Below are 27,983 nucleotides of genomic sequence, written 5' to 3'. Positions count from 1 at the left end.
CTATTGGGCAATATGTCCTTACTCGCGAGTGTACTTAAAGTGAGTGTCCTTAAACCGGGGTATGCCTGTACTATTATGCTTGCCACCTGAAAAATACACTGGCACATCCCAGCTGGATCTTATTGTTGGGTAGATATAGAATCCACATTTGCGGACCCTGTCTCGCTACCAGCACTTCTGTGGATAAACAAAAATAACAATAAAATGGGTCAGACAGATACTTAGGAGTGATCAACTTCACCCTGAATATCTGGTATACCGCAAAACCTAAATATAGACTAATTGAGACCCCCTCTAGGATGGTGCCATTGTTCGACAACCCTGTATTTCCCCCAGGGATGGCATCTAAAGTATATCATATTTGGAGGGAAAGGTGGTGTTCTGGATTTTGGCAACCTGGTTTTGATGGGGCAGGTCATCAAAGTCGACGCATTATGCCACAAATACGCACTCACAGAAAGCAAACTCTTTAGATATCTTCAGATTTTACACTTTCTCCTTCATACCCATCTGTAACCAGTCTTCCCTCTCTCCACTGGATTTGAATCCATATGCAGACATAGGAAATACCAGAGAGGGCTGATTACCACTATCTATAAAGACATAGACCTCTTCCCAGGACCACGAGTATAAAAATAAATGGAAAAGGGATCTCCAAGTGGAAATAGACCAGGATGACTGGGAAGAGATTTGGGAGGAAGCCTCAAAAACCTCAATAAACAGTGTCACCAAAGAGAATATCTATAACATTCTATTTAGGTGGCATCTAACACCTGCTAGGCTGCACAAGATCTTCCCAAATTCTACTGGTTTATGTTGGAGAGGATGTGGCCAAGTGGGGGATATATCCCATATTTGGTGGTTCTGCCCCAAGATCCAGAAATACTGGGTATTAGTTGGGAGATTAATAGAGGAAGTCCCCCTCCCAATGGATCCGGAGATGTTTGAATTAGCCAAACCGGTTGGAAATACCAAATCATTCAACTCATAAATTGATTTCGCATATACTCGCGGCCGCTCGTTGTTAGATATCGTCCAGTGGAAAAATCCTAATCTTCCCTCAAAGAGCATGGTGATTATCCATTATAATAACTTAATTAACGTGGTTAAACTCACAACCCAGCTGAAGCAGAGAAACAGAGTCGTTCACAATATTTGGGAACCTTGGATCAGCAGATAAGGCCATCGTAAAGGGAAATTTGAGATTTGAGCAAGGAGAGATCGGTGGGAGGATAGAATACATTGACCTTGAGATTACTATCAATTTTTAAGTCTGGTGGCTCAATTGCCACCTTCCCCCGTCCCACATATTACATACACCCGCAATCACAAGATATGATGGACAGATATAGATATTAACTTTGTTACCAGTTTTATAGAGAAAACAGACAAACCTGGGTCCCACAAATAAATATAAAATAAATGAATGTGGGTTGGCCGAGGGTGGATGGCCAACATATACTCGACCCAAGTTCTGCGAAAAACAAATAAATATAGAAGGGCAATATGAGAACGTAAATGATTTATGTGAACATTGAGTAAAAAGTACAAATTATACAAATACTGTGATATTGCTGTATGTTGACCACTTCCCCCCTTTTTTCCCTTTCTTTCTGTACCCCATGTATACAACACTGAAAAAAAAAAGAAAGTTTAAACACATACACATACATATAGCACCCTGCGTATGTTGACACCTGGTGCTAATTTCTGTGGAGAACGGTGACACCGCGCGCTTGTTGCCCCCACGAGTCACCGCGATCATGTCCACAATATGCAAGAGATTATGGGGCGCGATGTTGAAGAGCAAAGCCGTGACTAACAGCTCTGCCTCGACTGGGGATGATGAAAGTGCTCGGTCCTTTCTGCAGTGAACCCTCCAGCATTGTGCATGTGTGCGTGTGTACGCGTGACAAGCAGTACTGGTCAAACTCAAGACTACCGTGAGTACAAGCAACAGCAGCATCTCTATCATCATGATCTTTCTGTCCTCTCAAACCCCCATGCTAGTAGACATTCACAGTTACACTGCTTTAGGAATTGCTGGCTTCAATAATAAGCATAGCAGTGTGTCGGCTCAACTGAGCAATGTCTTTTCAATATGACCCCAGCTGTACTCAATTTCAGATCATGGAACAAACATTGTCTGCACACTAACTTAAGGAATGTGTACAAAGTCCTTTATTTTGCACACATGGTCAACTTAACTGTACAGAATTTTCTGAAACATGATACATTTCTGGTCATTTTCAGCATTCAGCAACAGCATACAGTACACTGGAACAACTGCAAGAAAAGTATAATCTGCCACACCATTAACTGAAGGAACAAGGTGAAATTCCACCTTCTGTATGCTTCAGTGAATTTAGCAACAATAACAAGCCATCACCAGCTACACAGCATCATCCCATGAGAGAGGGAGGGGAGGGAGTGCTCTTACTCCAGAGAAGTGAGCTCAGACAGTGCTAGCCCAAGTCAGGTTATACCACAAGTTCTGGAAAAGCAGCTGGAGAAACAAAAACTACTATATTAAACATTGTTAGATACCTAGTCTTGTTCATCACCTTATCTCTGTGCTTAATGAGAACCCGTCGGTTTCCACCATAATGAGATCTGAGTAGCACATTTTAACTTAAGCAGAAGATCAAGAATGATTAAGAGAATTTTATGCTTAAAATGCTGGAGCGTATAGGAACGGGGGATATGTTTAGACAGTACATAAAGGCATTATATAGTAATCCATTGGGAAAGGTCAAGGTAAATAAACAGGTCTAGAACTCATTTAAAATACTTAATGGTACGAGACAGGGATGCCCGCTGTCGCCGTTAATTTTCGCCCTAATAATGGAGCCGTTAGCAGAATCAATAAGGAAGCAGAATCAATAAGGAATCATCCAGACATTGCAGGAGTTAAAATAGGGGAGAAAGAACGTAAGATTGCATTATATGCGGATGATATTCTTCTAAGAATAACTAATCCACTGGTCTCGTTGCCAAATATAATGGGTGTTCTGGGTAGATATACGTTTAGCATCTAATGTTAAGAGCCTCTGTTTTTGTTAGGTTAATTTTAATACAAGTCTTCCAGCAGAGTTGGCAGCCCAAGAACAAGAAAACTTCCCTTTCGAGTGGAAGAATAGAAGTATAAAATATTTGGGTACAAATATAAAGCCAAAAGTAGAGGACATGTTCCAGGCCAATTATACCCCCTTAGCAAAAATAATAGAAAACGACTTAAAAAAAAGGTGGAATAAGTGTATTATATTGTGGATGGGCAAGCGTTAATTGTATTAAAATATTGCCGAGACTTATGTATTTGTTCCAGAATATCCCCGTGACAATTTTCCAAACAGTATATTGCTACACTCCAAAGTAAAATGAATACATTTGGGAATTTAAAAAAGCAAACATTAAAACATTGCAAAGGCATAAATCCCTAGGTGGACTTGGTCTGTCAAATATCAACAAGTATTATCTCGTTACACAAGTGAAAGCTCTTTTTGAATGGTTTCAATGTTCCAAAAAAACTCTGGGTGGAAATTGAAAATGAAAATTGTTGTAAAGATATACTGTAGATACAAATAAGGCTCCGTGGCTCAGGAAGACAGATCGCCCTAAAGGTCTTTACGAGCACCCTACTATCGGCGCAGCACTATTTACATGGGATGAAATATCCAAAGATGAGGATTTTCATGTTCCCATGCCCTCTCACTCCAATATGTGGGAACCCCGACTTTCCCCAGGGTTGGATTCCAAAATATTTAAAAAGTGGAGTCAAGCGGGTGTAATTAGACTAGATCTGATGGAAGTGGGAGAGACTAGATGTTGTTTTAAACACTTTCAGGACCGGTTCGATTTTAAAAAGGGGAGAGATGGCAATATATGCAAATTCTACATTGTATAAACACAATTTTTTTTCTTTTTTAAACATGTTAAGGATGTTGAATCCTTTTTAAACAGTGTTGGTTTTGCTGGGTGCAAGTGGGCACAATATATCGTACATCTATAGAAATTTATTGGAAATCAATGCTGCATCTAAGCCAGGATTTGTATTAGCTTGGGAAAAGGAGCTGGGTAGGACATACTCTGAACTCGAATGGACACAAATGTGGAGCAATGCCAGCTCTTCCTTGACGTCAATAAATATTTTAGAAAACGCATAGACGATAATGTATAGGTGGTATTATACACCACAAAAACTGAAAGAATGCTATCCAGGGACTAAGTGCTGGAGAGGTTTGTCACGGGAGACCAATGCTTTTAACACCAAAATACCCGAATCCTTTGATTGAGCAAAGCAAGAGATAAAATAAATTGTTTAAATAAATAATTTAAATAATTTATTTTCAGAATGAACATACACAGCTTGATTTACATTTACAACAAAAAAGTACACTACTGTACTAGTTACGCTGTTGAGTCTTGTTACAGGATAGATCTTTCACTGCATGACAAATCTTGTTACATGATGGAACTCCTTCCCCATGGGCTGCAGGGTTTTTTATGCACTATACTTAACCCATGCAGCCAATCTACTCCGTGGGAATACTTCCTTCCCCTCATCACGGAGTTGCCACTACTTTGCAAATCCTGGGCAGAGCAGCCATTTGCTAGGGTGGCTTTGAAATTATCTTCCTTTCCCCCTCCTTGCTAACAAAAGGTTTAAAACCTCCGTATCCTGGATATTCTTTGACGCTCAGAGGGCGGAGTAACCCGTTTCCCATGCAAATGGATTTTTATCCATTCTGAATTACTTTCCCTGAACCTTACTTTAATAAAAATAAAACCTTGGGTGCTTTTAAAACCCTTTTTCCCTTTCCACTTGTACAGAGAAACCTTGGCATATGATACACTGAACGCCCCTTTGGTTTTTTTTTTTTGGGGGGGGGGGGGTCATATACCAGGGACCTTTGAATGTAATTCAATTCCCTGCCCAGTCTTACTGTTCTGGTCTGTGCTAAAGCAGCGAGATTTGGTGGTGAGCTGCAACTGCTTTCTAGGGAGGTGGTCTGTGTTCCTCATGTCCTCAGGAATCTGGGGGGGGGGGAGGGAATCCCGAGTACATGTTTCGGGGTAACCCTAACAACATTTTACCATAAAATCACCCCTGAAATGCACACCCTGCACCTCTCCACTGGTTGGCACTCCTGGAACAGTAAAAAAACACATACACATACATCTTTATTACCAATGCAGTTACATGCCATGATTGGGTTGAAGAGCTGACAATCACAATTCCCCCAAATGGCTCAGGGGCACCCAGCCGGGCATAATAACTTTATTTACTGGCCTGGGTACCCCCTCACCGTCACAAGGTTGTGAGGAGGTGGGAACAATGTTACATATTTGGTGGAAGTGTAAGAAAATAAAGTGTTTTGGGGATATGATAGTGGAGCAGATTTTCAATATTACCAAGATTAGAATCCCAAAAGACCAGAGTATTATATTGCTAAACAGAGAAGGGGTCAAAGGACACAGAATTAGGAAATCTCTATTAATATACATGCTAAATGCAGCAAGATGTGCAATCGCTGCTAATTGGAAAAAGCTGGAGGCACACATTATGGAACAATGGGAGTAGAGAATATGGCAGGTTATGAGGATGGAACAACTATCAAATATAACCACTGACACAAGGTTATAATTTGAACGCCTCTGGCGGCCATGTTCAGAGTTCCCTGATAATAAACTATTGTGAAAAGATTTGAAAGAGGAAACATCTGCCAAAGTAGGAATAATAGGGACAATTTGGATGACTAAATATGGGTTTTGACTTGTTTAGATTTTATTTTAATCTAATTTTTTGTTTTGTGATTGTATTTTTTATTTTGTATTTATATTGTCAGTATGTTATTGTGTATTCTGTATTCTACTGCAGCAGTGCGCAATCTTTTCTACTCGCGCCCCCCCTCCTGATACCCTACCTGCTCGCGCCCCCCCCCTCTCTTACCTGCTCTTTGACTCCCGGCATCAAATGACGCCGCAGGATCACGACGGCACATTACCATGCCAACGTGACGTTACATGACCCCATGGCGTCATTGCGACATGTCGCCGAAGAGAAGATAAGTGAAGTTGCAGAGGCCTCACGCGATACCACGGCATTAATTTAAATGCCTTGGGGGAAGAGCGCAGGGCACCTGCAACCGCCCGTGCCCCCCCCCCCCCCTTAATAGTCTTGCGCGCCCCCCCTCCCCAGTTTGCGCGCAGCATAGTCGTCAGGATTTCACCCCAAATAAAGAGAAAAACAATATACTGCACTTCTGTATATGCAATGTGGCAAACAATTCTTCAGAGTCTTTGCCGTCTGTCAGTAGAATCCTCCTGATTCAGCCGTCGTCCATTTCCCCCGCGAATCCGGAAGACACAGTGATTCCGGCAGATGTGACGTCAGACGCCATCCGAAGCGATCGTGCTGCGGGAGGATTCTACTGACAGACGGCTTCGACTACCCATCTTCTCGGCAGTATCAAAGTTGCATTCACCTTTACCTGATGTGTCCGTATTTTTTGTACAGAATGTGAGTACATTACTGTTCCTTGATTTTATGTCGATACATTTTTAAACTGGTCTGCACTATTGGCTCTCCTTTGTCTTTCTCCGAGACATACAAGATAAGACTGGATTCCAGATCTGCTGACATTACCCATTACCACTGCTGTTTGATATCTGCCAGTCTGTAAGTAGGCTCTCTATATGAGCCAAGACTCTGAAGAATTGTTTGCCACATTGCATATACAGAAGTGCAACATGTTGTTTTTCTCTTTATTTGGGGTGAAATCCTGACGACTTTGCTCCTTCCGAATCCTGGAAGTGCTCTGTGATACTACCACAACAAAAGGTAGACACCAGCATTCCTATAGTCTATATCCGAGGTGGGCAACCCTGTTGCCATTCGCCACTTGAGGCGAATTAGCAGCAAAGTGTGGCGAATTAAAGATTCTAGCGCAGGCGGCCCATCTGGACTCCCTGTGTGGCCCGTGATTATGGCGGCGCCCAACCCCTGCTTCTGAGGATGGTAGGGAAGTAGCTCCAGCATTGTGACGTGCTCCCCCCTTCTCCTCCAGAGCCCGCTCTGCCGACACAGGGAAGATGGTAGGAAAGTAGCGCGGCCCCTCCCCCCGTGTGACGCGCTCCAGTAGTGTGACCAGGAACTTCCGGGTTCTGCTGCTGCTAGAGCATGCTTCTTACCTCGCGATTCTTGCCCTGATATCGGTAGCAGCCTGGAGAGAAGTGTGTGTGTCTACAGTCCTCCTGGGGCCCGCTTCCACCGCCGTGATCAAGTAGGCATGGGGATCTATGATGAGGGGAACTGCTGAAAGGGTGCTGGGGGAGATGGTGAGGAAGGGTGCTGGGGGAGAATGTGAGGAAGGGTGCTGGGGGAGATGGTGAGGAAGGGTGCAGGGGGAGATGGTGAGGAAGGGTGCAGGGGGAGATGGTGAGGAAGGGTGCTGGGGGAGATGGTGAGGAAGGGTGCTGGGGGAGATGGTGAGGAAGGGTGCTGGGGGAGATGGGGAGGAAGGGTGCTTCTGACGCAGTTGTAACTGAGTAGTCAAAGTGTTCATGTTTTGAATAAACTTGAACAGTGTGTGTTTTAAATTTTCGCATGCGCAACATAATACCTCGATTTTTACATGGTATAGCTATTTTCCCTTCTAATTCGCCACACCTGTGGCTACATTGTAAAATAGGTTGCCCACCCCTGGTCTATATCAATACATATATGTAGTGAACGGTGCAGTAGGGGAAAAGAAACAGTTGCAACAAGTAGAAAAATTGGCAGACCGATAACCCAGACTGGGCCAATGGACCAGTAAAAAGTCCGCTACATAACAGCACTCACCACTATTAGGTAACAAATAACGTTTTATAGCAATTATAGACTGAATTACAGCTTGAGAACAATCAATATGATATAATGGAAAATATTAAAACCACTTTAATGAATACAAAATTAAAGCATAGGGTATTAAAAATCTCCCTGATGGGAACCTAAGCTTCAAACAATGGAAGCATAAGCTTCTGACAATAGAAGCAAAATATATTGCAAAACATTACTAACCTCAAAATAGGGTGGTAACAAGGCCGGATGCCTAGCAAAAATAGAAGTTGAACCTACTAGGAGGAAGGGAATTCTTAGGCGAACTCCCCCCTCCCACGACCACGCTACAATTTCAGCTATATTACAGTATACTCAGATTCAAAGTGTGAGAGCGTAGCCTCTGTAGATCACTGCAGTGATATACGTAGTGTATTGAGACTATGCTGCTGATAAAACAATCTTGCAGCTCCAAATGCACCTTAAATGGATATTGTGACAGAACACTGTGTGCTGTTGATAGTAAAATAAGTACAATACTGGTGCATGCTCAAGTGTGCCTATGAATAAAAAGCCAAAATAGAGAGGCTCAATCAACTGTTCACTGAGTGCTTATGAAATGAACCTGGTACCCATGGGAGTTTTAAGCAGCAATCCCGACAGCCGTTTCGCGTAGGCGCTACTTCATGGGAGTTATCGGTCTACCAGTTTTTCTGGTTGTTGGGAAAAAATACTACATAAGAGAGCAAGCTTTTCTAAAAAAAATCAGATTTCACCAGAGGAGTGTTTGAGAAAACATGCGATATCTCATCTACTCCACCAGTGACCTCAGTGGGAGAAAATGTCACCATATGACATATGGTGATGTATAGCGTTTTCTTTTATGTTACATCCTTTTTATTTTGAGAAACTGTATTTTATTGCAACTATGTTCTTGCAATACTTTTTCATGTAATCTAAGCACTGTATTTTTATATATTAAAACATGTAATAAGTAATGCTTTGGGCTCTGAATAAACTGTTGCACGCTCTGGAGAGTGCATTTATGTTTTTCAGACACATTTTGCTACAACTGATGTGTGTTAAAGTGCATCATTTTTTTCTAAAAAAGGGCCATGGGGTCCTGACAAATTAATTTTACATCTTATTTGCATATCCCAGGTGGTGGAAGTGAACAGATGATTGAAATGGAGTAAGGGGTTAATATTAACTAATTGGAGGTACTTTTGGAAAGGAGAAAAGTGAGTTGGCTATAGTAGCCGTGTGTATTAACCCTGGTTGCATATCTAAGTCACGTGCTCACTTGTGTGCTGCTCGTGACAGTTGGTATATTGGGACAGATTTAGGGGAGATGTTAACTTATTTGAGGGACCTTTGCGAAGGGGAAGAGTGGGGCAGCTCGAGAGCTGTCTATTAACCCTTGACCTGCACAGGAGATATTGTCCATGAGGGACCTCTGCGAAGGAGAAAAGTGGGAGCGCTTGCTAGCGCAAGTATTATCCCTTGTACCGTATGCAGGTCTCGTGCTCTCTGGTGGGCCTTATGTGACATATACACATATAAAGAATGCTGGATGCACACTTAAAACAAGATAGAGAAAATAAAAAATATACACTTATCGGTAGCGGGGGTGCAAGCGGAAGGACAGGGCACAACAGGAGGGTTCAAAAATTGTAGAATATAGAAAATCCGCAGCACTCACCAGATATTAGAAAAATAGAATTTATTTACCACGTATGGCAGTCACATATAACAGTAGCAACATTTCGAACCTCACTCTGTCCGTTCCCGAACTTGAGAAAGGACCGAAATGTTGCTCCTGTTATATGTGACTGCCATACGTGGTAAATAAAGTCTATTTTTCTAATATCTGGAGAGTGCTGCGAATATACACATACACACACAGTAGTAGGTTTGGGTTTTGAACTTGCAAAGACTGTCTATATGGAGAGATGTATGCTGGGTATTTTCCAAAGCGATAGGAAAAAGAATGAATGGGTTGAAAACCAAAATAAAATTTATCAGATCTCAAGGGTGAAGAAATTAAAATGGCAGTGGTCCAGACCTATAAGAATAAATGATAATCGTTGGACACAGATTGTACTCGACTAGATTCCAAGAGAGATTAAAAGACCAAGACAACCAAAAATCTGTCAGAGCAACGTGGAGAAGAGAGGCTTGCAACCGCAGTACCTAGAAGATCCTTCGGGAGACCTTCATCCTGCAGTGGATCATCAAGGGCTGATGAGATGTAGATAGATAATGTCAATTTGTATGATCATTGGATTAATTTGCGTAAATCAAAATATCTATTCTCATCTAAATTGGGATGGTGAAGAACTCCCATCTTCTTGAACTGTACCGCATGCTAAAAGGAAGACACCCTTTTTTTTTTTTTTTTTTTTTTCTTTTTAAACACACCGTGAGCCGAGCCCAACACACACACACACACACACACACACACACACACACACACACACACACACACACACACACACACACACACACACACACACACACACACACACACACACACACACACACACACACACACACTAAAATGATGCAACTACCACCATTTTCTTGGCATATTATACTGGAGTTGCAGTAAAGTGAAAGATGCGCAACAACCGCTATCATTCTTAATGGCCATTTAATAACTTGTGCAACTTTTTCCTCAGCTGGAGGGGGGGGTGAGTGGGACGCAATCTGAATGTAAGTGAAGGACGGCCAAGATAACTTGACCACTACTCATGCGATCAAATGGTCACCATAACAAGTCCGACGGCACTCTGTTGCAGCTGCATTTCCAGCTGCGAAAGGGTTAACAGTTTACCCAATGTCGGGCTCACGTCTTGAAAAGTATGGATAATGCAAGCAAAACTAAAGCCGTTAGAAAATCACATCCGATATAACATACAAAAGAGGTTATGTCTATAGGTCTTCAAGACAGAAAAAACTACTACAGGATAGGGTTTTAAAATTATCAATACATTTTTAAATAAACATATACAAAGGTTACACGGGAAACTTCATAAAGTGCACGCAATACATTGTTCATGTTTAAAAATGCAATTCTTTATCATGTTTTAGGCGCAACAAACTTTAAAACAACCGGTATGACATGTTCTTTTTAAAGCAAATACCACAGAAATGGAATTGTATGATTTTTTTTGACAAGCGAATGATCAAAGAAGCTTATGAGTCTTTCAAATTGCAGGCTTTTAGCAGCGTTGTTATTATAGTTGTTTGTCAATATCCAAAGGATGGTGTTTTATATGATAATGCCACTAAGTAACAAAGAATACCACGCGATTGGATTACATACAGGTCATAGCAATAAGAATCCAGATGCTGGGACATAAAATGTCAGAACACAATGCACTTAAATGTTTGATTAGCACAAATCCAGTAAATGTACTTTTAAGAAGAGATCTGCTAAAAGCAAACTAACATTGCTTTACCACAGTGCCATGACCAAACTCCATTTGTCCACAAATGTATAACAATCACTCACGCATTTACAAATACAAAGCAAAATGTTACAAACCTGACTGAAGAGCGACGTTTCCAAACGTTATTGGGAGTAGATCGCTCAACATGCAGCTGTGTGCCAATGTCCCACCAAGAAGTCACATGGTAACAACTTTTATAATGTAAATGTAAGGAGAAGTCAAGAAGCCGAGTTACCCAGACGCAGCAACAGATGAAAGAGCATTTCTTTACAGGGTAATAAGTACTTGAGGCAGCGATCCAGCCTACCTGCTTTGTTTTTTCACAGAAGATTAACCGACACTGAACCACATTATTTTTTAGCTCTGGAGACTTCCCAATTCTCATGGTACTTAACAGTCTAATTGCCTGTATTTAGTTACCTTTTAGGGAAATGAAAATGCCTGTCAAATCTCCTGGGCCAACGGGCCAACAGTGTGTGTGTGTGTGGGGGGGGGGGGGGGGGGGGGGGGAGTTTCGTTGCACTTTCCTGTCGGAAGACCGTTTTAATGCCCAAGAAGTAACATCGGTAAATAAACCAATAAGCATCTCGGGAACCAGGTGGTGTCCGGAGCTAAAAATAGTGCTGTTTAGCTCTAAGGTCGTGCTTATAATCCCGGTGATGGCGCGCCAAAACAAATGTATTGAATCCGACGTGTGCGCTTAAAGTAGGAGCGATGCGACGGCTTGGTCGCGATCGCTGGAAGTCAATTCAATTTAATTTTTTTCAGCGACCGCAGCGTGATGTCAGTGTCGCCGACACTATAAGCGCCGGGTAAGGGACTAACTGGAATTGATTTAAAAAAAAAAAATAACATGATTTTCTTCATCTCTAGCTTCTGAGGTTACCATGGGTAACCTTTAAACTGCACTGAGCTCTGGGGAATGCTACATTTTAACCTTCTGGACACTTCATATTTCAAACACTTGTATCTTCTGAACAGCGTTGGAAAGGGCAAGAAGAGACCTTAACGCAAGTAAAATAATGAAATGCCAAACAAATGGAGATCAGCATGGACTGTTGCTATACGAGAGGCCTGAAACCCCATGAGCTGAAGAAACGTGTTACACCGCACTGTGCAGGATACAGGTAGCCAGACCCACTGGTCCTGAGGAAGAGCTTGTTTGCTGCAGTTGTGAAAACAAAACAAAAAACAGTTCTTTCATAGATATAATTGATCACTTTGCTTCCAGAGGGGCATGCAACATATGGCAAAGCTGGCCTCTCTAGTCAGGGCCACCAACAGGAGTTTGGGATAGGACAAGTGTCCCAGGGCAAGAGGTGGTGGAGGGGACCCTGCTCATCGGAAGTCGGTCGCAATTTCCCGTGATCAGCCAACTGGGCCCCTTGGAAACACTTCACATAATAGGTGGGCACCACTCCCCACTGAAGAGCAAGGGTAGTAGCCTTACCCCAGCAGCCCCCCTCCTCCCCCTCAACAACCAGGGCCCCAGTCAAGACCTCCACCCCGGGCCCAGGAAAGCTGTTGGCTGGTCTGTCTTTAGCAGCAAAAGGCTTAAAGAAAAACAGAAGACCTCATGTCTCTTCTCCTTCACTACTTCTCCAAGACCAACTGAGCTCTGCAAGAAGAGACTTGTGTGTTACTTAAAACCTAATGTATAACTACATCTATAAAGAACTATTATTTAATATTTCAATAAAGATATTATAAATAAAATAAAAATAAAATATTTCAATCCACGTGGATATTCCTTCTCATCAGATATGGGCTTAAACTCCGTTTTCAACTGTTTGAGGTAGATTATTGTAGATTGTAAGAATTTGGGGGAAAGGGATTAATTTGCCCGTTTACTTTTATGTCTCAAGTGCTTATTCCCATTATTTCTCATATTACGTTGTGGCTTGCTGCTGTGAGTGGCTAATCCAATACAAATAAAGGTTTACGTACAAATGATGGTATCAGAATTACTTTCCGCAAAAGAAGTGAATCGGCAATTTGTCTGTACATACAAGGCTTCTAAAACAGTCTCTTCATGAGAGAAATTAGACTGAAAAAAAACCTTCAAACAGTTGTCCTATGAATCAGACAGTACAAAGGAGAGCTGCTGTTTAGGGAGATAAGTCACAGTCAGCAGTTAAAGGGTCCAAACAGCAAAGTAAATTACTACAGTATCCACTGCATTGAGTTGACACAAACGGGCTGGGAATCCCATAGAAAAAGACCCAGTATTACAAAGTACTTATATGTTGGGTTATCAATCATGTGACAACAGCAATGAGCTGCTGGATAAAAACATGTATAGTATTTATAAGGCACGGAGTTAGATTATCATCTAGTTCTGGTACAGACAGACAAGACCTAAAGAGTTGACAACCAGACAATGAAACGAAGCCACTGCATAACTAGACTTGTTATTACGGTGTATAAGACACTCAGGAGTAGGGTTGCCATGCCACAGATTTGCTTTATATGAAGACAGGTTGTTAGTAAATTATGCACTGAGGAAACGACTTGTCCAACGTTAAAACTGGTTATAAGAATAGGTGGACACTGGTTATAACAGTGCATCAATCGCTAAGGTGTTGGGTTACTACCAAACATAAACCAAAGCTACTGTTTGCAAACACTCAACATAAAAATGGGTATCAAGCGACAGGGCATCAAAAGGCAAATAAACATTGCAATGTATATGAAGACTCATAACATATACACATATATATATACACATATATATATATACACATATATATATATATACACACATACATACATATATTATTTTGTAATCACTCATGGATTGGGTTATCATGAGACAATATGACATGCTGTATATGGACACCTAATAACAGTTACCAACCCAAGGAGTTAGATTACTATAAAGTAACGAGATATTATTTACAAGTACTCATAGTGTGTAACACAGCCCTCAAGAGTTAGGTTACCATCTGCAGCATATTTAACACCGTTATAAATGTACACAGTCCTCAGGCGTTAGGTTACCATGTCAGCCTCACAGCACCAAGGCCTGATGATCTTGTCCCTCCCAGTTTGACTTGCGACAAACGTCCCAGGCCCCTCCCTCCTCTCCCCCCGTGCCCCCCACTCACCCGCCCGGGCTCCTACGCTCCTCCTGCGGGCGGCTCGGGGTTCTGCGCGGGCTCTTGGGCGGCATGATCGCGCGGGGACAGCAGGGCGAGACAAGAGAGGGGGGCGCGCGAGGGAGGGCGCGAGACACAGAACCCGCAGGGGGGGGGGTGCTTTAGTAACGTGCCCGCGAGAGGTGAGATCCGTAGGTCCAGGCTATGGCCACACGTAGGTGTTTAGTTGCATACCCGTGAGTGAATGAGCGCTATATACAGAGGTGTGTGTGTGTGTGATACGGGCATAGACGTGAAAGGACCAAAGTGAATCTGAAAACTCGGGACCCAGCTGCTGCATCTCCCGGCTTCCCTGAGAGAAATTACAGTCTAACCGCGGGAAAAAAAAGGAAAACGTCACATCCGTCAAAGCGTCGCCTGGTTACCACACGGGCGTTGTGTGAGATGGGCGGAAGTCGGGAAGAGGACCGACAACTGGTAGGGATTGAATAGCGCAGGGGCCATCTTTAATGTGGGCGCAAACTACAGCTGATGCTTCAAAGGCAGACAGCTCGCCCTCTAGCTGTATGTTAAGCAACTGCAGCGGGTTTATGGCAGAAAATACACCTTGCTTTTCTCAATGTTATTTATCCGTTTTGACCTGGTATTTTTCTCTGTGTTGTAGGAGAAAACATCTGCTTTCCCCCAATGATAATTATAAATAATGGCGTAAATTCAATCAGCAGTACTGGTTCAATACTTTTTTTTTTTACTATTTTTTTGTAATTTATTACAGGATTGGAGCAGGGGCTCATATCTGAATGGTGTTAATTTCAGCTTCGGGGACCCCCTGCTTCCAGAGATACCTCCGCAGGGGGTCCTGGTATCTCTGCAGAGTTTAAAGGTCCGGGTCACGCGGGCCAATAGGAAGCCACAGCAGATGATGTCACGACTTCCTATTGGCCCACGTGACGCAGGACATTTAAACCGCCATTAGATGCCAGGGTTTCCCAACTCCAGTCCTCAGGGAACCTCCAGCACAGGTGGCTCAGTCAAAATAACTGAGCCGCTGATTGACCCACCTGTGCTGGAAAGGGATATCCTTAAGACCTGACCTGTTGGGTTCCCTGAGGACTGGAGTTGGGAAACATTGGATTAGACACACCGTTTCTCTGCATGCGGGGATCACTACAGAGGTAAGTATCTCGAAGCAGGGGGTGCCCGCAGCTGAAATTAACACAGTTCAGTAATGGAGACCCCCTGCTTCTAACCTATAATAAAAAATAAAAAAAATTAAAGAGTTAATCCGTATTGCTGCTTTCAGTGAACTACAGTGAAAATAAACAGGTTTGGCAAGCACAGGATTTACGAATCATCTTAGTGATCAATATTTTGCACCTTTAGCAGGATCATGATAGCACCAAAACATTGAGCGCTAATAAAATTAGAAAAACCTGGAACTCTGACTGATTTGTGAGTCTCACTGATTTTTTTTCTATCCGCATTCTCATAGAATTCAATGTGACAAAAAAAAATCAGCACATTTCCATAAAAAAAAATAAAAACACTTTACAGACAAGGAACACCCACATTACACAACAAATGTGCAAGGAAAGTGTGCATGACACAGCATACAATAAACAGTACTTTAATTGAATGCATGCTAGTCACATGCATGGCCTTATTCTTAGGGTGATCAGATGTCCCGGTTTTGCCGGGACAGTCCTGTTTTTTTCTGTCCTGTCCCGGTTGCCGGTTCATCCCGGAAATGTTCCGGGTTTTTTCCCTGGTCCCGGTATTTAGATGCGGCGGCGGTGAGGAGGATGCGGCAGCCGGTAAGTATTTTCTATGTAGAATGTGAATGAATGAATGCTGCCGGGGGAATTGGATGAAGGAGGATGCCGGGGGCGGGGCTTAGAATGCAGGCCGGGCCGCAGGGGATTGGCTGCAGGTCAGAGGATGCCGGGGGCGGGGCTTCCACTTTGTGCAGAGCACACGGTAGGTGTGTGGGTGTCTTCCCGCTCCTGGCTCCTCTGGAGGCTGCGCGGTGTGTGTGTCCCCCTTCTGCCCCGGGTCCCAGCCTGGGGTGATAGGAGGTTGTAGCGGAGATGGGCGCGGGGGCGGGCAGTGGTGGCTGCGCGGTGTGTCCCCCCTTCTGCCCCGGCTCCCAATGGCTGATAGGGGTGATAGGAGGTGGTAGCGGGAGTGCACCCGCCGGGGGAGGGAGGGTTGTACCATTGCCTCCTGTCCTGGTGCTCCCTTCCCCCCCGTCCCCTTGGTGCGGGAGATGGGCGCGGGGGCAGGCAGTGGTGGTGCGCGGTCGCTGCCGCTGGCTGGCGGGCAGTGGGTGCAGGGGGAGGCGGGGAGCTGCCTGCTCAGATCGCCGGCCATTCCTCTCTTCCCTCCCCCCCTCCAGTCACTCTCATTCTTCGCTGCCTCTGCTCTCGTACTCCACTTTGTGTGTGTATCAGTGGCTGTGTGTGTGTGTAACAGTGTCTGTGTGTGTGTATCAGTGGCTGTGTGTGTGTATCAGTGGCTGTGTGTGTGTATGTGCATCAGTGGCTGTGTGTGTGTCAGTAGCTGTGTGTGTGTGTATATCAGTGGCTGTGTGTGTGTGTGTGTCCGTGGCTGTGTGTGTGTGTGTGTGTCAGTGGCTGTGTGTGTGTCAGTGGCTGTGTGTGTGTGTGTGTGTGTGTGTGTGTGTGTGTGCCAGTGGCTGTGTGTGTCAGTGGCTGTGTGGCTGTGTGTGTGTGTTTGTTTGTGTGTGTGTATGTGTCAGTGGCTGTGTGTGTCAGTGGCTGTGTGGCTGTGTGTGTGTCAGTGGCTGTGTGTGTCAGTGGTTGTGTGTAACGGATCAGGGGACACGCGCTTCTCAGCGGGTCCTCATCACCTCTGGTCCCACGGCGGCTCCCTGCCCCGTTACCCCGCTCCCTCAACATCTTGCCTCCTCCACGCCAAGCCGTTCCTCCGCGGTGCACGCCGCATCTGCGTGCACACGATCGGGGCGTGCGCACGGCAGCCTTACAGAAGGTGCGCACACGATCCTCTTACCTGCCCTCCCGTGCTGCTGGCGACGCCCCTCATCGGCTGCAGGCTATTACCAGGTATCACTCCCCTGTCTCCCTTCCTGCTTACCTGGACCTATCACTGCAACCACTCAGCCAAGCCTCCGCGCCACACCTTGCTACCATTGGTTCTCCGCCCTTTATAACCCCAGTCTGCCCCCTCCGACGTCGCTCAGCATAGCTTCTCTGTGGCTCCTGTGTGCAGTGACTTGTGTGTCACGGTAGCTTATGACAGGCTGTAATTTACACCAAAACTATATATAAATATATATACCTGGGTTTGAACTGGGACGAGACTTAGATATAACAAATTGTATTTATTCCTTAGGATAAATGAACACAACAGATATGTACAAATAACAGCAAAATATAGACACTTACTTAAAGATTAGGACAGAAGGCCATCAGGATACAGACTGGGCCACTTCTCCCATATATCAGTTGACATCACAGCAAGACAGGCAGGTCATACAGCAAAACCTGCATCATCCCAAGACCTTGCATAAAGACACAGGCCTGATGAAATGCAGACATGAAGATCATGAAGAACATTTGCATGAAGAACATTTGCATGAAGAACAATGGGTAAAAGGTGGTTCTGACTTATATATCATTTTAACCCCCTATTTCCCAGATACGGCGCCGTCTAGCAAAAGTCCCTTTGAAGCTTTTGAAGCTCAGTTTGGACTTCCAGTGTCCAGTGTGAAAGGTCACACTTTTCTGATTAGTTCCTTTTGTCCGTTGGGCCAAGCATAAGCAATTAGCAACTTAGCCTTTGATGACCAGGTGATGTCAATTCTAGCCTTTCCTGCTCATCACAACAGGGGTTCCTCAGAACTCAACCAAAATTTCATATTTACTGCAAATCACTCCCTAACTTGCGTTCAGTAATACATACAGGCAGGTGCGATATATTAATACATTCCGTCACACCTGACGCTCGCAGAGAGACCAAACATTACGGTGTAATATGAAAATTAATAGAGATATTAATATCTGGCATTTCGCAGCAGTTACATATACAGTGTTTATACTCAAAAGGATGGGCTAACTCCCACTAATACAAATATGTAATTCTTAGCATGTTCAGCCAAGGACATCTCATAATATTCTTATATTTAATAAGGTTACTCATTTTGATTCCCTTCTTGGGTAGCTCCACCCCTACCCCCATCAATGAACCATTTGAAGCAGGCTTTTAGCTTCCCGCATAAACAATTAGGTAATTACCTTTTGATCACTATGTATCACACCTAGCAAGATGTCCTATCTAGCATACAGAGGTAACCCAGCTTTAAGGTGTCAAGACCATTTGGTTCCTCATGCATTACAAAAGGGCAGGCATTCTGCCTGTACATTAGCATTAGCACACCATTAGCATTCTGCCTGTACATTTCAAAAACTGCCCCAGAAAAGCACTTTATCAAAAATATATGTCCCTCTTATGACAAAGTTATATTTTTAATATGTGGGTACTTGGGGGGTTCCCCTGAGGCTGCACCCCAAGACTCAGGGGCTGGCTGCAAACAGGTATTAACATACTGTACACTAAAAAAACCCTTCTGCTTTTCACATTCAACTTCAATTAAGCCCTTTGAAGTCCAGATTTCCTGAAAAGACACCATACAGTGGAATTTTCTTAAACTGTAGCTCATTAACCCCTTATGACCCAGTGGGTGTGTTATGCAGACACTGATCCAGCAACAATACATTTACACAGGGGAATAAGCATTTTCATGTTATAACAAGGGTCAAATCACATTTCTGGGCCTCAGCCCAGTTAACCCCTTGTCTCCCTGGTGAGGTTAGAGGGGGGCCCTTGGGGGGTAACCCCGTTAATCCCGGGCCAAACCCTCACTATCGTCACATTGTGCTTAGCTCTCTGTTTCAGCTCCTTGCTCCTGTCCCTGCCTCTCTTTGGATTTCCATGGATTGATCTCGGCTCGGCTTGACTACGTGTACCTCTCTACCCCTGGACTCTGCTTTGGATCTCACTATGCTACTTTCTCCTGCCCCTGACCCTTGGCTCTTGGACATTTACCCGTCAACTTCTGGCACCCCGGACTCAGCAAGTATATCGTTAACCCTTTTCTAACCAGGCCCGGCAACGTAACTTACCACACTCCGGGCACGCCCTCACTGCTGTGGGTGCATGTTATACCCTTACCCACCTCAGTACTGGGGACTGGCCAGGTCTGCGGGCATACAGGCGTTACATAATGCTGAGCCCAACAAACGCAGACCCCCCTGAGGTGGGCCAAGGTGTCACTATGGATCTCTGGCAATTTTTAAGCGACCAAGTTACCGCTGTGGCGCAAAAACTTTCTACACTCTCTCTGCGGGAATCTCCAGCTGTACCATCCCCTCCTGCCCCACTACCTATGGGTAATTTGGAACCATGTATTCCATCTCCTAACCGGTATGCCGGAGACCCCCTTACTTGCCGGGGATTCTTGAACCAATGTGACGTTCAGTTCGAAATGTCCCCATCTCGGTTTCCCTCAGGTCGTTCGAAAGTGACCTACATCTATGCTCTGCTCACTGGTGAATCGCTCACTTGGGCTTCTCCCCTCTGGGAAAACCGATCAGACCTAACCCAAGATTATCCCAAGTTCCGGCGAGAATTCCAGTTAGTCTTCGACACACTGGCACGTAGGGAGACGGCCGCCTCTTCTTTGTTCCATCTTTCCCAGGGTCGCAGGCCGGCTGCAAGATACGCGGTGGAGTTCCGCACCATCGCTGCAGAAACCCAGTGGAACGATGAGGCTCTCGCCGCGGCATACTGGCAGGGTTTGTCTGAAACCCTCAAGGATGACCTCGCAGCTCATGCTCGTCCTTCATCTCTGGAGGAACTCATTGCCCTCAGTATCCGGATGGATCAGCGCATCCAGGAGTGACGCCATGAGCGCCAGCGTCCTCGTTTACTGTCTCCCTTGCCTGTCTCTCCTAGGTCTCCTACCTCGGCTCTTCCTGCGTTGGACGCCCCTGAACCAATGCAAATCGGTAGCCAACAGCTTCGGGCCGCTGAGAGAATCCGCCGCCGAGATGAGGGACTCTGCTACTACTGCGGCTCCCCGGAACACCAATTACGCCATTGTCTTCTGAGACCGGGAAACGAGAACGCCCAGTAAAGGTAGAGGGGCTTCTACTGGGTACTATTTCGTCTTCCCCCTCTTTCCCTAAAGAGCTACCGAAGAGAATCCTTCTCCCCATAACTCTCGTTGGTCCCAATATCAAGGTAGAGGTTGAAACCTTCATCGACTCCGGGTCTGGTGGCAACTTTTTGGATCATGACTATGCCTGCAATAATCGTATCCCGTTAGTCAAAAAGAAGTCGCCCGTCGGCCTAGAGGCTATCGACGGCCAACCGCTTCAACCAGCCTTCATTATTTGGGAATCTATTCCCCTCACCATGACCACCGCGGATGGTCATACTGAAACCATCATCTTCGATGTCATTCACTCCCCTACTGTCCAGGTCATTTTGGGACTGCCGTGGCTCCAGCTTCACAACTCGCGGCTTGATTGGACCAACGAATTACCTATCCAGTGGGCTTCTACCTTGGAGAAGATGGTTTCACCTCCCGTTACCGTGCTCGCCGGTCTCAACCCCTCTACTCCTTCTTTTTCTTCCCTGCCTGAGGTATACCATGACTTTTCAGATGTCTTTAACAAGACCCACGCTGAAGTTCTGCCACCTCATCGTTCGTACGACTGTCCCATCGAATGAATTCCTGGAACCACTCTCCCCAAGTCTAAATCATATCCCTTGTCTGTTCCCGAAGCTGTGGCGACCTACATCCAGGAGAATCTTAAGAAAGGGTTTATTCAGAATTCCACCTCCCCACTGGGGCCGATTTCTTCTTCGTGAAAAAGAAGGATGGCTCTTTGAGACCCTGTATCGACTTTCGTGGGCTTAACAAGATTACAGTCAAAAATCGGTACCCTCTTCCCCTAATCTCCGAACTCTTTGATCGGCTCCAGGGAGCCTCTATATTTTCTAAACTTGACCTGAGAGGAGCCTACAACCTCATCCGAATACGGGATGGTGACGAATGGAAAACTGCATTTAATATGCGTTCTGGTCATTATGAATACCAAGTGATGCCGTTCGGCCTCTGCAATGCTCCTGCTGTCTTCCAAGAATTCATGAATGATATCTTCTGGGACATTCTGGGAATTTTCGTCATCGTATATTTAGACGACATCCTCATATTCTCCAAAAACCTGGAAGAACACATTCGTCACACCAGGGTGGTCCTCTCACGTCTGCGTGCTAATCGCCTCTACGCGAAGATGGAGAAATATCTCTTCCACCAATTTTCCACAGCCTTACTTGGCTACATAATCTCCGATAAGGGTTTTACCATGGATCCTGAGAAGTTGAAGTCTGTTTTGGATTGGCCGCTGCCGAATTCCTTAAAAGCCGTTCAGCGTTTCCTTGGTTTCTCTAACTACTATCGAAAATTCATCCGTAATTTCTCCACTATCGCTGTCCCATTACGGCCTTGACCAAGAAAGGTGCTGATCCCACAGCATGGTCTTCCGAAGCCATCAAAGCCTTCGAGTTCCTCAAAAGGCCTTTTGTCTTCGCCCCCATCCATCGGCATCTGGATACTACCCTTCCTTTCACCCTGGAGGTAGACGCTTCTGACGTAGGAGCTGGGGCAGTACTCTCACAAAGATCCTCTCCTCAAGAAAAGCTCTACCCATGCGGATTCTTTTCCAGGAAATTCTCTTCTGCCGAGAGAAATTATGATGTCGGGAACCATGAACGGAGGAAGGATCTAATGAATCTTCTGAGACGATCCTTCCTGCAAAACACATAATTTCTGCTAATAATTTTGATATTCTGGATGAAATCAATAAAGCCCAGGCTCATATTCCTAGGAGGTTTAAGGTGCCAGAAGGACGTCTGTAAGCTGCTCCACGTTTTCGCCACAAGATCCTTGAGTGAGGGCATTCTTCGAGATCTGTAGGGCATCCAGGCTTCAAGAGAACACTGGACCTTATTAAACTGACTTTCTGGTGGCCCAAAATGAACAAGGACTTTTTTATTTTACCAGAGCTTGCCCAGTCTGTGCTCTGAGCAAGTCCGCCCGACACAAACCTTCTGGTTTCCTCCTTCCACTTCCCATTCCGGAGCAGCCTTAGAAGCATATTTCCATGGACTTTATTGTGGAACTTCCAAATTCTCACTGGATGAATACGATCCTCGTGGTAGGGGACAGGTTTTCTAAGCACACACATTTTATACCCCTCAAGGGTCTTCCCATTTCAGCTACCTTGGCAGACATTTTTTCTAAAGAAATTTTCAGGTTACATGGCGTGCCACTTTCCATTGTTTCTGACAGAGGTACTCAATTTATCTCTAAATTTTAGCGAGCGTTCTCACAAAGACTTGGGTTATCATCCGCAGACCAACGGCCAAACGGAAAGAATGAATCAGACCATGGAGTAGTATCTCAGATGCTTTGTATCAGAATCTCAAGACAATTGGGTGGACCTATTACCCTGGGCGGAGTTCACTATTAATTCACTAAAGAATGAGTCCACACAAGAATCGCCTTTTTTCATTAACTATGGTTATCATCCCAGCAGTCTTCCTCTCTCCTCCCTTCCGTCTGGTGTTCCTGCAGCAGATACTCACGTCTACAATCTACAGAATTCTTGGAAAAAGATTCAAAGAGCCTTGCAAGGTTCCATCCAAAAACAAAAGAAGAAAGCAGATCGGCGACGTCAGGTGGGCCCAGTATACAAATCTGGAGACAGAGTTTGGCTTTCCTCAAGAAATATCAAACTCAAAACTCCTTCCCAGAAGTTGGCTCCTAGATGTTTGGGTCCCTTCAAGGTCCTCGAACGGATCAACCCGGTGGCATATCGACTTTCGCTTCCTCCCACCATGAAGATACCCTCTGTGTTTCACGTATCCCTCCTGAAACCCTTTGTCCAAAATGTACACTTTCCAGACCGTCCTCGGAGACCTAGTCCCGTCACTATACAAGGACAACAGGAATACGAGGTCCAGTCCATTCTTGATTCACGTTGGTCCAGGGTCAGACTCCAATTCCTCGTTCATTGGAAAGGATATGGCCCAGAGGAACGCTCATGGGTACCATGTCATCATATCCACGCTCCAGCTCTTCTCTAACAATTTCGTCTGAAATTTCCTCATAAACCTTGGGAGGATCATCCGGAGTCCGATCCTCAAGGGGGGGGCGGTACTGTAACGGATCAATGGACATGCGCTTCTCAGTAGGTCCCCATCACCTCTGGTCCCACGGCGGCTCCCTGCCCCGTTACCCCGCTCCCTCAACATCTTACCTCCTCCACGCCATGCCGTTCCTCCGCGGCGCACACCGCATCTGCGTGCACGCGATCGGGGTGCACGCACGGCAGCCTTACAGAAGGCGCACGCACCTGATCTTCTTACCTGCCCTCCCGTGCTGCTGACTCCTCCCCTCATTGGCTGCAGGCTATTACCAGGTATCACTCCCCTGTCTCCCTTCCTGCTTACCTGGACCTATCACTGCAGCCGCTCAGCCAAGCCTCCGCTCCACCCCTTGCTACCATTGGTCCTCCTTCCCTTATAACCCCAGTCTGCTCTCCGTCGTCGCTCAGCATAGCTTCTCTGTGGCTCCTGTGTGCAGTGACTTGTGCTTACCTCTCTGTTCCAGCTCCTTGCTCCTGACCCTGCCTCTGTTTGGATTTCCCTGGTTTGATCTCGGCTCGGCTTGACTACGTGTACCTCTCTACCCCTGGACTCTGCTTCGGATCTCACTATGCTGCTTTCTCCTGCCCCTGACCCTTGGCTCTTGGACATTTACCCGTCAACTTCTGGCACCCCGGACGCAGCAAGTATATCGTTAACCCTTTTCTCACCAGGCCCGGCAACGCAACTTACCACACTCCGGGCACGCCCTCACTGCTGTGGGTGCGTGTTATACCCTTACCCACCTCAGTACTGGGGACTGGCCAGGTCTGCAGGCATACAGGCGTTACACAAACTGTGTCGTTGGGATTCTACAAAGGGGAGAATGTAGCCCCGGTCTGTTTTCCCCCTCTGACAGCCCCCTCCACAAGTGCCTAGCAATTGTGGGTGCCGCCGACGCCACTGACGGACCCGCCGGCATAACGCGAGGGTGGGGGCTAATGCAGGGAGCCGTGCGCTGTTCCCTGAGGCGGCCGGTTGCCGGGGACGCGAGCGGCCCGTTGTTAGGGCCGCGATCGCGTTGCCGAGGTCCCGGCGGCTCGGAGAACAGGGCGCCACCATTGCGCGATAGTTCGCGCATGCGCAGTGACCAGCAAGCGCAGGGAAGGACCCAGACAGATCGCGCATGCGCAGGAGAAGTGCGCACGCGGCCCCAATGCTTTAGCAGCCTCCTGGGAACTACAACTCCCAGGAGGCATAGGGAGGCAGGCACCAGGTGTCTGATAGTGGCCAATGAGGGTCAAGGATTCCCAGACATCCAGAAGAGATACATTTCGCGCGCTGAGCCCACGCTAGGCAGTGAGACCGAGGAGCAGCTAAGGGAAGGAGGTAGGGTGCAGGAGGGAGTGACTCCATGCACTAGGCCAGCAACCCCCAAGGCCCAAGATAGCTCTGAGTCGCTCAGTGAAGTAAGTGTTGCCAGGGATAGCCTAAGGATAGGGGCTCTGTCACTTACAGGAGTTGGAACTGGGTACAGGAAGGGGAAGGAAGGGTGTAAGGAGCAAGTGGCTCCTGCACCAGGTAAGGATCCCAAGTTCCAGGCAGGCCCCAATCCCTGTTAGGGTAGTGGGAAATGATAAGGGACGGCCCGAGATAGGGAGGCTGCCCTTAGGTGTGAGAGTGTGTGCAGCGTGTGCAGTGTGTTATTGCTGCATGTTGTTGCTGCAGGTTGTTGCTGCGAGGCTAGTGCTAGTTACAGTTAGGACTGGGACGAGCGAGGGGAGTGGGGCAGGCTATTAACCCCTTAGGTCCCAGATAGGTTCTCACCCCCAGTTGTGGTACTACAGGGACAGGCCCTAGGTTAGGGTTCCTGTCACGTTAGTGCCAAGTGTTAGTTAGGGACTCAGCGGATGCTGCGGTTCCTGTGAAGCGGTTCGGACCCACGTTGGGATCCATAGAGATTATTCCAGAGTAGGACAGCCCTGGCAGTCTGCGTGCCAGGAGTTCGGTTGGAGGATCAGAAGGAATCATCGCACGACTGATCCTTTGTGAAGTGTTGCTGACCCGAGCACTGGAGTGCTCGGCAGGTATCATACAGTCATAAGTGCACCAACGGGCCCTTAGTTAATAGTGACTGCGCAGTCACCCACGATCCCTGCAAGAGTGCGGGACATTGGGTGGGGTTCTTTGGACACTGGGTGGGATCACCTGGTGTTGGGGAAGTGTCCTGCGAGACGCAGTAGCTAGTGTTTCCTCCAGAGAGGAACACCCGTCATTCGGTGCAGGTTATGTTGTGTTATGTTCTCTATGCACGTTAGTAAAGTATTAGTTATTATCTATACAGTGTATGTGTGTTGTTGTATTTCTTGCCCAGGGGAATCTCACGTCACGGGGATCCTGGGTAAGTGGAGGCGCTGCGCTATGTAAATGTGTAAGTATTACCCCAGGCTCCCAGCTAGCGGAGGCTCCGATCTCCTGGAGCCGCAGGTGCGTGCAGTTACCAGTAGTTCCTTTGGGAGGGTTCAGAAAAAGGGCTACATATGTATGAAACTTTTTTTGCAAACTCACAAAAGCTAAAAACAAAGGGGGAAAGTAAGAACAAGGGAGGGGAAGAGGACAACTGTCTACCACTCTTGTTTGACCCGATTGACTTGAAGATCGAGAAGTACCGTGTGTGTCTTCATCTGGCTAAAAGTTAAACTGAAAATTGTGTAAAGGGAAGGTATCAAACATTATGGGCCTGAATTTATATTACCTGAAGCAATCAATCACATTGACTTGAATGTCAGTTTTTGGACAATATTGAATCCGCAAGACTATTAAATGTCTTTTTCGGCAATATGTACATTGACTAATGTACACTAAATATCTGTTCTCGCTATTTCTTGGGGTATATAATTTATTCCATACTTAATACGGTAGGCCAAACAGTTTTACACTATGTATATATATATATATATATATATATATATATATAATTATATAGCGTTATTTATGTACATAGTGCTTCACAGCAGTGATATACCTGACATAATAATATAACACAAAATGGGAAAGCAATGGCTGATGTGCCTTCAAAGATTATTGGTTTAATGCATGATCTTAAGAAATTCAACCCTTGCTAAATAATGTGGCAAAGCCTTTTTTCATGTCATTTTAGAGGATAATACAATATTTCAATAATAAAAAATTATTACACAAACTGGAACGGAGTTTGCAAATAAAATGTTAAAGAAAGTGGTGGCACAATGGGTCTATAAATAAAAACAAGAAGTGCTACAATGGGTTGTACTGCAAAAACGTACTGGTATTCTGTACAACCGTGAGCCCATCAAACTTTGACCACTGGTTTTGCAGCACAGCTGTGGTCCAGAATCCCCAATGCTGCCACTTTGATCTCTGGATTTGACAGCTATGTTTGTCTCTGCTTGGGCTGGTGGATGTTTGTGTTTTTTTTTTTTTGCTGTGGGATGTGGTGATGAAGATGCAGTCTGACAAAGTAACATATAGGGAGGTAGATGCAACATCCTCAACAGGTGGCTAGAGCGTTCAGGAGGGTGATTAGGATGCCAGGACTGCTGTGATGTCTCTCCCCATCTGTCCAAGGGAGTAGCAGGACCCCGAGGAATATAAACAATGTCATGGAAGTGCTAATTGCTGACAAAGCCGATTCTCTGTATGGCATTGGTTCTCAACCTGTGTTCCATGGCAGCCCTGGAGTTCTCCGAAATGTAACCACGGGCTCCTCAAAACAAAATCCACTAAAGGCTGATGTTTTACAGTAGGGTTTGAGCCAACATACAGTAATTACAGCAAGATTTAATTTACAGAATAAAAATAATAAAAACAAGCCGTGATAGGTCTAAACATTTTGTATTGTAATGCTAAAGAGATGATGATGTTAATGAAAAAATAAGTATAAATTCCACCCCGGAGAGTATTTTAAGGAACAGAATTTGGCTTCCAATCCTCAGTCAGGACGTATTTTAACATTCCCTTGGTTCTTCAGAAGATGGAAACCACTTCTTAAACGCTATGCTACTAATACCATTTACTGGTTCTGAAAGGACTTGCATTTTATTCCAATAATTCCTGTAAATTAATTCATTATTGGGAAACAAATGCATTTGTTTACTTCTATAATATAGGTGTGCATTTTTTTGTACAATTAAATAATCTGACAAAACATACTGTGTATATTTTTTGCCTTTACATTTTGATTAGATAAATATAAACAGCAATACCCATTCCCAATTGTTTCAGTCAGTATTGTTTTTTTTATACTATATGTTCATATGGTTGGTTGTCCTACTACTCTCGTTTTAAAGAATATCTATCATATGCATTTTACTCATTTTAGTTTGTGCAGTAAAAACAAACAAAAAAACCTTTACTAGTCATAAATCACATGAACTT

At 45.3% G+C, this 27,983-nt stretch overlaps 1 protein-coding gene across 2 annotated transcripts in view; it reads right to left on the bottom strand.

Moving 5' to 3' along the window:
• Positions 1-14,784, bottom strand: part of RB1 (RB transcriptional corepressor 1) — a 276,260-nt gene extending 261,476 nt beyond the window's left edge. The window contains exon 1 of one of the 2 annotated variants that reach the window (XM_075591161.1): positions 14,382-14,784. In XM_075591161.1, coding sequence (XP_075447276.1) covers positions 14,382-14,446 — 65 coding nt within the window. In that variant the 5' untranslated portion in view covers positions 14,447-14,784. Of the gene's footprint in view, positions 1-11,369; positions 11,692-14,381 lie in introns of those variants that run through there. The other variant, XM_075591160.1, reaches the window with a different exon arrangement.
• Between the last annotated feature and the right edge of the window lie 13,199 nt (positions 14,785-27,983).

Source organism: Ascaphus truei, chromosome 3, assembly GCF_040206685.1.
Source record: "Ascaphus truei isolate aAscTru1 chromosome 3, aAscTru1.hap1, whole genome shotgun sequence".
NCBI lineage: Eukaryota > Metazoa > Chordata > Amphibia > Anura > Ascaphidae > Ascaphus > Ascaphus truei.
The sequence above is the reverse complement of the archived record's forward strand: the minus strand, read 5'-3'. Positions and strand labels throughout refer to the sequence as shown.